General features: G+C 35.5%; 1 protein-coding gene across 26 annotated transcripts in view; it reads right to left on the reverse strand.

Annotated features, from left to right (window-relative positions):
* DCDC1 (doublecortin domain containing 1) overlaps nucleotides 1-14,111 on the reverse strand; it is a 490,046-nt gene that overhangs the window by 214,969 nt on the left and 260,966 nt on the right. For all 26 annotated transcript variants that reach the window (XM_072790960.1, XM_072790959.1, XM_072790983.1 and 23 more), the window contains one exon: nucleotides 6,721-6,781. In XM_072790960.1, coding sequence (XP_072647061.1) covers nucleotides 6,721-6,781 — 61 coding nt within the window. The remainder of the gene's footprint in view (nucleotides 1-6,720; nucleotides 6,782-14,111) is intronic.

Here is a 14,111-nt window from a genome sequence, read left to right on the forward strand (position 1 = left end):
AATATTTTTAAAAAGTGCTTCTTTTTTTCTGATCATAAATGCCTTTTATAGAAAACTTAGAAAATACATAGAAACTTAAAGAAAATAATTATTCATCCTCCTATCACTTGTTTTGTGTAGAAACTTCCAGTTTTGTTTCTACACACACACACACACAATCTTTGATACAGTATAAATAAATGTTTTCTTATCTGATTTTTCTCAAATCACATTAGCATTTTCCTCTGTCATCATTAATTATTCTACATTATTTGTAGTATCAACATATGGTATCCATAATAAAGACATATCTAATATATTTATACAATCTCACTGTTGATTACCTGTTTTGAATTTTCAATATTATAAACAAAGCTCTAATAAATACCCTTAATGATCTATTATGATACATACTATTAATTAATGCCTTAGGGTAAGTTGTTGTAAGTGGAATTTCTGAGTCAAGGGACACCTGGGTGGCTCAGCAGTTGAGGGTCTGCCTTTGGCTCAGGGTGTGATCCTGGAGTCCCGGGATCAAGTCGCACATCGGGCTTCCTGCATAGAGCCTGCTTTTCCCTCTGCCTATGTCTCTGCCTCTCTCTTTATGTCTTTCATAAATGAATAAATAAAATATTTTTTAAAAAGGAATTTCTGAATCAAAAAGAATATGTATTTTTATAGATTTTGATAAATATTGCTAAACTAACCCTCAGAAATATTATCCCAGTCTCTTAAACAGCACCCAATGTTCCTTGTCTCCTATTATTTGTACCCTTGTGTGGTTCCATCCACATTACAGCAGGATTGGTATATGTGACCCAATGAAGATGCCAGAAGTGTTGTTACCTCACTTCTGAGGTTAGGTTATGAGACACACCATAGCTTCCATTTGGTTCTCCTGTTCTCTCTTGCTCTTTTGGATCTCACTAGCTCAGGTTGTGAACAATACTTTGGAGAAGCCCATATGCCAAGAAACTGAAGCCTCTTGTCAACAGCAATATAAGTATGCTTAGAAGCAGATATTTCATCCTAGTCAAGTCTCAGATGACTGCAGCACTTGCTGACACCTTGACTGCAGCCTCATGAAAGACTTTGAATTAGAGCTACCCAGCTAGTCCACTCCCAGGTCCCTGGACTCAGAAACAGAGATAATAAATATCTGTTGTTTTAAGTCACTATGTTTGAAGGTAATTTGTTACACAGCAATAGATAACTAATACAAAATACCAAAAAAAAAAAAAAAAACCCCTCTAAATATAAATACAAAAAAAATGTTCATGTTTGTTTTCTTACATTTTCATCAATATTAGAATATTCCTAGTTTTATATCTACTGATGTTTAACAGGGAGAAAATACTGTCTCACTGTTTTACATTTCTTTAATTTCTAAGCAGGCTGAATGTTTTTATTTGGTTTCGCTCTTCTAATTTTTCTTCTGTCATGTATTTCCCTTTCACATCCTTTATCTATATTTCTATTGAAATGGCAATCCTTTTCTACTGCTTTATCATGTTGATTATATACTAAGGGTACGATCCTATCTCCGGCATTTATATTGCAAAGATTTTCCCTGCTTGTCATATTTCTCTATTTACTCTTTGTTAGGCGACGTAAGATTTAGGAACTTTTAAATTTTTACATACTCAAGGCCATTAGTTTTTTCCTTTGTGGATTTTTTTCAGACTTTATTTATTTATTCATGAGAGACACAGAGAGAGAGGCAGAGAGAGAAGCAGGCTCCTCATGGGGAGCCCAAGGCGGAACTTGGTCCTGAGATCCCAAGATCACACCCCAAGTGGAAGGCAGACGCTCAACCATTGAGCCACCCAGGCGTCCCTCCTTTGTGGATTCTATCTGTTTGCATGCTCATAAAGAAGTCTCCTCACCACTAGTGTGGGTTAGATGCTTTAATCCAGGCTTTCTTCTAGACATTTTATGGTCCCCTGTTAAAGTCTAAATCTTTAACTTAGCTAGAACTGCCGGATTGTATAAAGGAAGTAATCTAACTTTAGTTTTTTTACAAATGAATAGAGTAATATTTAACTTTAAAAACAAGCCAAATAAAAGAAATGAAATTTATCCAAGTAAAAACAGTATTGAAAAATGTCAATGTTATATTTAAATTTGTATGTTATTATTACCATTAATATCTACAAATTATCAATTAAGTAGAATCAATATGCCAGAATCATTTGATAGGCCAGAATTTGTGCCAAATACTCAACATGTTAGTATTAATATCTTCCTTTTGCAGACAAATAATGTGAAGCTTGCAAAAGACTAAATGACTTATATAATGCCACACAGCTAATAAGTAGTGGAGCCAAGATTAGTTATTAATATCCTAAAGCAATTCTGTCTTTTTTTTAATAAATGGAATGAGCTCCATTTATGATCCAGTCACAAATAATTATCGAATTATTCTCCACTTTAGCCTTAACTAGATGGAAATAATTTTGGACGTGACTAAATTTAGATCTAATAAAAATTTCTAAACCTCTAAAAGAATAAAATTCCTTATTAATAGTTCTGCTCTGTGAATTGTAATAAAAAAAGAACAGCAATTATGTTTGGGAATGGAACATTAAAATTTTTAGAATCAAAATCCTCTTAAAAAATCATGTGTTTGAAACACAGAAGTATGAACTATTTGCTAGCTACTGTTGGGAATGTACCATTGGGAATAATTAGGAAATTATAAATTGCAAGAAAGGGACAGGTAAAAGCTATCCAGTAAAAGTGGATGTTTAGGTCACTGAATTTGGGGAAAGAAAAGAAAATACACTGAAACCTTGGTCCTGCTCTACTGTGTCTGTTGGAGGGAAGAGCAATACTTAAATAGAAGAGAATTGTGTTCTGGGTACTAGGAGTCTGCTCTGTTTAGGTATATCTCAGAATGAAGCGCTCCTGTGTAGGTACAGGTCAAAATGCTAGAAGGATATTTTAGTACAGTCTCAAAACTCTACTTTTTATGGGGCGCCTGGGTAGCTCAGTCAGTTAAGCATCTGACTCTTGATTTCAGTTTCAGCCCAGGTCATGATCTCAGGGGCATGATCTCAGGGGCATGAGATCAAGCCCCATGTCAGGCTCCACATTGAATATAGAGCTTACTTAAGATTCTCTCTCTCCTTCTCCTTCTGCCCCTTTCCCTGTTCTCTCTCTCTCTCTCAAAGAAAATGTACTTTTTGTTTTTACGAAGGTGCATAAGTAGTTTTGGTCTGTCTGTGACTCCCTCTCCACTAACCTGGAGCTTCTGGCTCAGGAATGTAGTACAGTCAGAAACAGGACAAGGGGAAAAGTAGGGTGAACCTCAGAATGAAGTTGGATAAAGGTTATTTGAAAAATGCTTTGCCATTTGATGTCTATGTCAAATTCCCTGCTTAGGAACAAAGCTAAAAGTGTATGTAGTCCTGGTTGATTAAGTTAAGTGACTGGGTTGGAATTTTAGCCAGTGTGCAAATAAATAACTACTCCAGGGAATGCTATTATCTTATTTTTTAAATTTAAATTGTATCAAAGTCTCTAAATTTTTAAAATGATGCAGGTCATGAAATAACAGCTCAACAATGCAATTCTAGAACACTACAGAAATAAAACTATTATTTTTTTTTATCAGTCAGTGTCCAATAAGGAGATATAAACCACGTAGTAATTTGAACAGGAAAAGTTTAATATAAACAATTGGCAACAGAGGATTAGACTGTCAGGAAATTGGCTAGTAAAAGTTAAAGACAACACTATAGAATATGTGAATAGCACATATAGGGAGCAGCGGTGCTGCTAGGCCTGAGATAGAATGCCCAAGGCAAAGGCCTAACCCAAGGCTAAGATCCAAACCACATGGAAAAGTCCACAGCCAATGCTCACTGGATGCTGAAGAAGTCCCTGAGGTAGTTCACCCACAGGATTTACCCTAAATTTGCCTTTGGAGCACCAGAAGAAGCTGCCATAGGGAGGTGCCTAGCTGGTGACACCCCTAAAAAGCCATGCATGAGGAACATGCTCAAGGAAACTATGTGAAAGTGCCACCTGGCAATCCTCAGCAATGAAGCTGCAGGAGGCAGATGCTTGGTGATAAATGGTAGATTTGAAACTGAGAGGAAATATATGGATAACTGGCATGCTCTGTGTTATAGGTTGAATCGTGTTCTCCCCGGAAGTACAATGAGGTCCTAACCTTTGGTACCTGGGAATGTGACCTTATTTGGAAAGATGTTCTTGGGACACCTGGGTGGCTCAGTGGTTGAGCATCTGCCTTTGGCTCAGGGTGTGATCCTGGAGTTCCAGGAAGGAGTCCCACATTGGGCTCCCTGCATGGAGCCTGCTTCTCCCTCTGCCTGTGTCTCTCTCTGTGTGTCTTTCATAAATCAATATATAAAATCTTCTTTTTTTTTTTTAAAGAAGTTCTCTGCAGATGTAGTTAATTTAATATTAGGTCCTTAGGGTAGGCCATAGAAGAGAAAAATTTGGACACAGACACATGCATGGAGGAGAACGGCATGTGAAGATTCAGACACAGAGGGAGATGGTCATATGAAGATGGAGGCAGAGACTGGAGTTATGCTGCCATGGTCAAGAATGTCTGGGACTGCCAGAGATGGCAAGAGCAAGGAAGAAAGAAGCTTCCCCAGGAGGACTGAGAGGGTGCACAGCACTGCTAGCACCTTGATTTCAGACCTCTGGCTTCCTCTTATTCCATTCTATAAATCCAGAATAAATGTGGATTTATTCTCTTCCACAACTGGAGAGAATAAATTTCTGTGGTTTAAGCCACCAGTTTATGGCACTTTGTTACAGCAGCCCTAAAAAATTAATACACTATGTATGTCCAATTTCATTCATCTGAGTAATTTAGCATTTCTGAAATCATAATGGTGGGATCCTGAGGCAAACACAGGTACCAGTGATTAACCTAATTTTTGCCTGTCTTAGTTATCAATGATTAACATTCCATTTAGGCTTGGAATCACAGAATAGGAAGAAAATCTTGAGAATTCAAGGCCAGTATTATTGAGGCAAATTTTTATGTAAATATAATATACGTATAGAAAGTACATAAATCTTAAGTATACAATTCAATCCATTTTCACTATAGTAAATACCTATTTAATTAACCACCCAGATCAAGAAAGGGAACATTATCACAACACACCTGAAGTACTCCTCCTATCACTAACCTCCAACTATACCCACTCTCCTGACTTCTAACACAACAGATTTGTTGTTTTTGCTTGGTATTAAAGTTTAAACAACTTTAATCATATAGTGTATATTCTCTTATATCCGGTTTCTTTGTAAACCATTAAGTTTTGATATTCATTGTTATGGGTAATTATAGTTTGTTTATTGGCACTGCTATCTTCCAAAGTCAGAAGACTAAGGCCCATGATCTAAATCTAACTACCTGTTTCTGTAAATAAAATTGTATTGAAACACAGCCATACCATTTATTTACATATTGTGTATGGCTGCTTTCAAGCTACAAAGGCAGGGTTGAGAAATTGGGACACGAATTGCATGGCTCACAGAGCGTCAACTATTCAGTATCTGACCCTTCACAGAAGTTTTCCAACTCTGCTACATATATTCCACTGAATGTCACAATTTATTTATCCATTCATTCTACTGCTAATGAGCATTTCTGTAATCTCCATGTCGATGCTACTACAATTAGTGCTGCTATTAACATTTTAGTAAATATCTTTTCCCTAAGATATTGTATAGACATGTTGCATAGACAGTGGGTTGTATATAGACAAGTTCAAATTTAGTAGCTGTTGCCAGTTTTCCAAAGTGCTAATTTCTTCATTTTAATGACTAAGAAAACTGATGTGGATATCAAAAAGATACCTGCACCCCCATGTTTACTGCAACATTACTCACTATAGCCAAGATATGGAAATGACCTAAGTGCCAACTGATGAATGAATAAAGATGTGCTATATACAATGGAACATTAATCAGCCATGACAAAGAAGGAAATCCTGCCATTTGCTACCACGTGGATGGACCTTGAGGGCATATTATGCTAAGTGAGATTAGTCAGACAAAGACAAATACTGCATTATATCACTTATTTGTGGAATCTAAAAGAGCTGTACTCCTATAAACAGAGAAAGGAATAGAGGTTACGAGGGGCTAGAGGATGAGAGAATTGAGAGGTTGTTTATTGGTGCAAATTTGCAACTATTAGATCAACAAATCCTGGAGACCTAATGCATAGCATCGTGATGATAGTTAACAATAATGTATTACATACTTGAAAGTTTTTTGAGAGTAAATCTTAATCTCCACAAAAAAAGACATAATTATTATATGATGTGATAGACATGTTAGTGAATGCTATAATAATCATAGTGCAATATATAAAGTAACAAATCAACATTTTGTATGTCTTCAATTTACACAGTGTTATATGTCAATTAGACCTCAATAAAAATAATCAATTTAATTTAAAATCAATAGAAATAATAAAAAAGAAAACAACCTGGTGCCCTGAAATGCTGGGTTGTATCATAGTGATGAATTGAAAATAATTATTCTTGGTTTTAGAGAACTTGTATTTTAAATTCAAACAAAACCTCACAAGGAAGTACTGAGTTAAGTTAAATTCTAAACTTCTGCACACAGGGAATTATTTGTGCAGAAAAAACATTTCTTGCTTTTAACAATAAGAATATTTATAAGATTCTGGGAACAGAAAAATTTAGGAATAAAAGCAGTAGCTTACGAAGTCCTTACCTTAGAATAAATGCAGCTGTCAGTTCCAAACACCCACTTCTGAGAATTATCTCCTTTATGTCTGTAATGAAAATGTAATTTAGAGACTGACAACTTTTCACCATGCTGAAACGTTTTGTAGGTTTCAAATGAAAGGATCATTTTCCATATTCTGGCAGAAGGAGGACTGCCCAGACTCTCCCAAGGCTTCTACCATTATACCATCCTCACTGCTACCTCAGCAACTAAAGCTTTCCTTCCCTAAGACAACCTATTACCTTGGTACCCAAAACAGTGGTGGTGGAGTTGGTGTGGTGGTGGTAGTAGTGGTGTACATTACCCATGGCAACAGTAATTAAGAGTTTTAGAGAATAAATAGAATCAATAAAAATATAGAAACTTCTGACCCCCAAAAGACCCTCTTTCTATGAGACAGAAAGAAGCTTAATAAAGTATAAGGATTAAGAGGATGGTTGGAAAGGGATACCAATGGAAAATTAGGAACCTCAGGCAGCTGTTTCTGAAATAACCAGAAAATTTATTAAGGAATATCAAAATTTTTTAAACTGAATCTGAGTGAAAAAGGAAAACTAGAATGCAATGAAGTTAATCATGCCTAAATTAACTAATCATGTATTCATTAATATTTAGAAACCTTACAAAGGTAGGACAAATGAATTAAATTAAGTGTAATGGGATGTTAAATAAGACTTTTCCTACTGCCTCAGAGTTTTGACAGAAACTTCAATGGTTGGGAATAAGAGGTGTCAGGTAATGCTCTATTCTAAAGCAAGGTGCTTTATGATCATCTGGGCAGAACATGTCAAGGCAGCAGTCCAAAACTGGCTCAGTGTGCATTAGCCTTTTACCCACATCCAGTTTATATTAGAAAATGTGTAGAATTCTTGGGCATATTGAGATAGATGCTTGATAATACTGTAGGTTTCCCAGTCCCTTCCCTCAAAATTTTGATTCTGAAGGTCTGGGCCCCCCAAAATATACATTAACAAATATTGCAAGTGACTCCAATGGTAAGAACTCTAAGGAATTTGGATGTGTGTGGTCTATGGACCAGACTTTTAAAAACACTGAACTAGAATTATGACAGCAGCGGAGAGTAGGAAAGACTACATACTTGTTATAAAAGGAGAGCTGAATTGGTAACTGAATAAATGGGGTAGGGTTTAGGGTAAGTCCCAGATGTCAAATCTGGGTAAAGAAGAGGACAAATGACACTGTGAAAAGAAAGTGAATTTAGAATACAGAAGAGGAAGCAGGGATGTGAGAAAACACAGAAGTTCTAATACTTAGGTAAACTTTCTTTATAAAATATCTGTCAAGGTCAAACTGATCCCTAAACTAAGAATCTCATTCTCAGGCTTTAGACAAATGAAATTCTTGCTCCATTTCAGCATTGAGTAGGATGAGGGGAGTATTAGGGGAGTTGGTCCTTCTGGAGACCTTTTTATGTTGTAATTGATAGAGGTAAAGACAAGCTTTTAAAATTTTTTTTGACTTAGGGTCCTGAACTAAAATGTATTATTATAATAAAGATATTCATTATCCAAGACAACATATAGACTGAGAATTTAAAGGAAACTGAGATGAATAAAGTGAGATAGAGAGATATGAAGTGAGCTGGTCAAAAAATCACAGGTAGTATCAAATAGGTATAGAACCCAGAGCATCTAACTTGCAGTTCAACATCTTCTCAATTAGATTGGAAAAGTGCTGGAATTAGACTGGAAAAGAAATTTGTGTCACTTGAAATTAAAAATGGAATCAACAGTTTAGGCTCACTGATTAGAATTTGATTCATAATCTTTGTGACTTAAAACACTTTGGTATATGGGGATCCCTGGGTGGTTCAGAGGTTTAGCGCCTGTCTTCCGCCCAGGGCGTGATCCTCAAGTCCCAGAATCGAGTCCCACGTCAGGCTACTGCGTGGAGCCTATTTCTCTCTCTGTGTGTCTTTCATGAGTAAATAAAATCTTAAAAAAAAAAAAAAAACACTTTGGTATGAACATAGATTTTTTTTTTAAACTATCAACTTAAAAAAAAAGATTGTATTTATTCATTTGAGAGAGAGAGAGAGAGAGACCATGAGCAGGAGGAGGGGCAGAGGGAGATGCTGAGCAGGGAGCCTGATGACTCGGGGCTCCATCCCAGGACCCTGAGATCATTACCTAAGCCAAAGGCAGACTCCTTAACCAACTGAGCCAGCCAGGCACCCCAGATTTTTTTATATAGTTGTGTTCATATAATCACTAAATATTCTCAGACTATACAAATTCTTCTGAGGTAAGCTCATGTTTCAACCACTAAATGAAGAAATAATAAAAACATTATTGCTGGTCATTAAGGCTGTCAATCCCAAGCTTATAACTACTTTTCTTTTAAAAATAACAATGGAGTGACTGCTGTAATGCTTTGATGGAAATGTTCTGGGTTTTGATAAAACTTAGTTCATTTTAATTTAGAATGGTTATAGCTCAGTACAACATTATTGCTTACAGGCAATTCCTCCTGTTGCATAAATTATTGTGAGTATATTTCTTCAAGATAAATAAAGTGGAAAATGATAATTTTTCAAAGTGTAAGACATCTGCAATTGGTAATAAATGTACTGATGCTGTCAAAAGCTATAAAATTCAGAATTTTGTCTTTTAATTGAATTATAGTGTTGACTTGAGGATGAGTGTGATTATAAAAACATTAACTACATCAATTCGAGTTTTGATTTTCTGAATTTGTAGCATCTTTTTCCCAAATAACTACATCAATTCGAGTTTTGATTTTCTGAATTTGTAGCATCTTTTTCCCAAAAAATAATATAACAAGAGAGATGTTCACCAGATTGTCAACAATGTGAGGGCAGAGACCACATGTGTCCTTAGAGCTGATCACAGTGCCAGGCATATGATAGGAGATTAAAGATATCTTTGAATAAATAAATATATATGTGAATAAAGTGTCAAAATGTTATCACCCTAAAAATTAATAATAAGGCCACTACAAAAATTGTTTTGAATTTAATATACGGCAGTTTAGGGCATTTTCTTAGTGCGTAGCTAAAGAACATAAATTATACCTTGATTAAGAAAAAAATCTGAAAGAAACATAAGTTTCCTAGCATTTCTCAAGTATTATCACAGCTCAAATTCTGTTCAAGAATAGACTAGGAAATTTTGCAAACACGTAGTTTCAAATCATATATAAACCTGTGAGTTTGCTAGTAATTTCCCTATCAGGAGTCTCTTTATACATACATAAATGCAACCTTTAAATCTTATTACCAAAGTTATAAAAAACAAATCTCTCATGTGGCATCTATACTACCCAGGATAAGAAGATAATCATTCTAACATATAATAACTTATTTTAAAAATAAAATTCCTACAAATAAAAATGCAACTATTTATTTTTCAAGATATTTTACATATAAAGAAATCAAACTTAGATCCAATGTGCAGTGATGCTCATATGAGATTGAATTAGAAAATACCACAAAATTTCCTCTCCTTGGTGAAAAAGTGACAAGCTAAAAAGGTTTTTTAAAGAGAAACAGATAAATATTATAACATGTGCTGGACTAAATTCTGGTCCTGGATCTGACATTAACTAGATTAGATATATGACCTTTCTAGAACATTTATTCTCTAGGGGACATGGAATTTCTTATAAAGATAATTATATTATTGTCATTATCACAACCAGCACCATCACCACTCTTACTACTTCTACTAATAAAGAAGGGTTTAGAAAAGATGCTCTTTAGAGCCCTCCCTTCTCTGACAGCATAGGACTTCCAAGACTAGCCACATACTCTCCTTTTACAGGTCAGGAGAGAATTATCTGCCCTAGGAAACTTGCTCGTTGAATATGCATGCATATGCATTTTACTATTTATAGGAATCTACAAAATGTGTGTGTGTACACACACACACACACACACACACACACACTTTTTTTTTTCTTTGAAATATGCCATTTATCAGGGAGTAAAAGCAAGAAGGCAGCCCATAACCACAATTCAGTTTGGGAAATCTCATAGGCTAAATAAAGCTCATTATTTCCCAGTTGACTATAAGGAGGATCATCATCATCATGCTTCACAATTACAAATCTATTTTCCCAGACAGCTTCAGATAGCTCTGGGATCTTCCAATTCTACCTGGACCAAAAGTAGGATCCATAGAGAACAGAGGAAAAGGATTTCCCCTCCATGATTCTTCTTAACGTAGTTGGAGTAGAGGTAAGAAATTTGATCCATCAATCCAACTGTGAAGTTACACAATCTTCTATATGTTTGAATATTATTTTAACATCCAATGCATGGCAAATGGTCCTTTCTACAATGTGCAGTCTGTCATTCTCCCTTATTTTAACTCTTAGCCTCCTAAACTTCAAGACTTGACTAAAGAGATGATTTTCAGTCTCTCTGATTCCCTGGTGATGTGCTGTTTTCCTGTCTATTTGTCTTTTCGTCTCTGCACCTAACACTACACAGATACACTTGCTGGTTGTAGTTAATGGTGTCCTTAGAGCAGTGTTCATTTAACCTACTCTAGGATAATGTTGGCTGGCTATCACTCCATTTTCAGCAAGACCTACATGGGATGGGGGCGGGGCAGTAGATGAAAAACATCTAATAACTGAAAGATTCACATTGAAATAAGGAAGACAGGAAAGACTATGAGACTGGTAATAGAAAAATGAATGAAGCAGGCTAGAGCTAGTGTGAGGGCTATTATTTGAAACAGTGGAGAAGGCAGCAAACCAAGGGTATATATCCCATCTGAATCTGTTTCTATATCATTGGTATCATGAGACAATGAAAGCCCAGTATTGCCCATTCTTCTGATTTTTTTCAATAAAAGACAAAAATATGTATTTTTTTGTGTAAAATCTCCCTATTTCTATGGACTCACAACCAATTAAAAAATTACAATAATGTGCAGGCCAAACAAAATCCCTAAATTTGTAGTCTCCATAATCTAATCTCTGTGTGTAGATGGATGGATGGTGTGTGTGTGTGTGTGTGTGTGTGTGCTGCTTTAAATTAGTTTGTGAATTTAACACTAAAAGCCAGATTCAACATATTCACATTCTTTAAAAATGAAGCAAAATCAAGATTAAATGGTGGCCTTATTAAAGGACTTTGATGCAACTGGTTTGTCTGTAAGATATTCAAAATATCTTTTAGGAAGAAGCATCTTTGATTTTAATGTTTATGATTTTTATAATTTTCTATGATTTTCAGATCACTTGGTAATGGCATCGTTGGTTTGCCTTTCATCTACTCATAGCCAGATGTACATCACAGGAAAAATATTAAATATACAAATATGTGCAAGCACTTGCTATATTGAATAAGAATAAGATGAGTGACACCAAATGAGACATAACCGAACTAATGAGGCATGATATGTTTACAATATTCTCTGTGAGTTGTCAGGTTGTTACTTTAAGTGCTAGTTCTATTATTTTTAGTTTTTAAAAGACTATATCTTGATTCATAGCTTTTAAGGTCATATTATACTACTTAGGAGAAAAGGAAAAAATTTTGTCTCTAGAAGTTGCATGAGGATATTTATGTTATTTATAATAAAATATGGTTGTGTTTTTTTTTTTTTAAAGACAAACAGGCACTTCAGATACTCTGGAAAAAATAAATATACTTGAAAGTACCAGAGGTGAGGTAATCTCTAAAATTCTTGGTCCATATTGCTTTCTAAAAAACAAAATGTAGCTTCACAGTTAGCTAGAACTTCTAGTTTTCCAAATTTTCTACTATTTACTTCCACCTTGCAATAGGTTTTGTTTCTCAGATAAAAATCAAGTTGCAGGGCAGCCTGGGAGGCTCAGCAGTTTAGCACTGACTTCGGCCCAAGGCATGATCCTGGAGACCCGGGATCGAGTCCCACATCGGGCTCCCTGCATGGAGCCTGCTTCTCCCTCTGCCCGTGTCTCTACCTCTCTGGCTCTCTGTTTCTCATGAATAAATAAATAAGGTCTTTAAAAAAAATCAAGTTGCATTAATATAAAGGCAAATAGTCTTCATTTGCATTGGGATCCTCTCTTCTCCCCCCGACCCCCCCCATCACACCTCTCTCCTTCTCTCCCTCTCTCCTTTCCTTCTTTCCTGGATTAAATAAAATCTTTTCTTGTAAATGGAGATTTTTTTCAAGTTAACTTACTACAGTTTTTTAAAAATTATCATATCTTTTCTTGTCCAGGCTCTCTTCTCTCTAGGTAGCAAGGATGTCATTTGTGGTTTTAGTCCCACCCAGATCCTTGACAATCCTGGCCAGAGTAGGAAATAACCCCAGCGGGCTAAGGCCAGATTGGCACTGATTTCAGTATCCACTAAGTCCAGGGAGAGCCCTGGACATGAAAAGCTTGTTCATCAATCTATATATAACCTTCCCAGACACCTGACATTTTGACCTGGACCACTGGTCGACCATTCCACTGAGAGTGCTCCTCCCCCACCACTTCCCTCTAAAGTAAGCATTCAGTCATTCCTTACCTATCATTTTGATTTTTCTTTTGTTTGTTCCCCTAGTTTGTCTTTTTTGTATTTTTCAAAACAGCTTTTTTGAGAAATAGCTGACACACAATATTGTAAAATACTGCACAATCGACAGACATATTTGAAGTGTAAAATTTGACAAGTTTTGAAACTTGTATATACCTGTTAAAACATCCTAACAATCAAGATAATGAACATACCTATATCCATCTGTCCCCAAAGTTTCCTTGTGCCCCTTGGAATCCCAGAGTCCTATCTCTTCTCACCTTCCTATCTTCAGGCAAACACTAATCTGCTTTCTAATTAGTTACCATTTTCTAAAATCTTATATACATGGAATCAAGCAATATATTCCTTTCATTGTTGGCTCCTTTCCTTCAATATAATTACTTTGAGATTCACTGTTACATGTATTAAGAGTTGGTTCCTTTTTATTACTGATTATTACTATTGGTATCTTTTTTATTCCTTTTGTTTACTATTTTATCATACAGATACACCATAATTTATTTATTTATTCACCAATGGATGGACACTTGTGTTGTTTCCAGATTTTACTTTGGCTTTAGAAATAAAGCTGCTTGAATGTTCATTCCCGTACAAGTTCTTTGTAAGGATGTATGCTTTCATTTCTCTTAAGTGAATTTCTAGGAGTGGAATGGCTTGTATCTAATAACATAGATACATGTTTACACCTGAAACATGTATATACCTGCACATGAGCATGTATATATGCATGTATTTTAGTAAATTACCAACTCTTTCTCAAAATGACCACCATTTCATCTTTCTACCAAATATGCATGAGCATCGTCTTTGTTCCATATCTTCCCAACACTTGGTATGATCAGTCTTTTAAACATTAAACATTCCTATA

The sequence above is a fragment of the Canis lupus genome, chromosome 21 (genome assembly GCF_048164855.1).
Source record: "Canis lupus baileyi chromosome 21, mCanLup2.hap1, whole genome shotgun sequence".
Classification (NCBI taxonomy): Eukaryota; Metazoa; Chordata; class Mammalia; order Carnivora; family Canidae; genus Canis; species Canis lupus.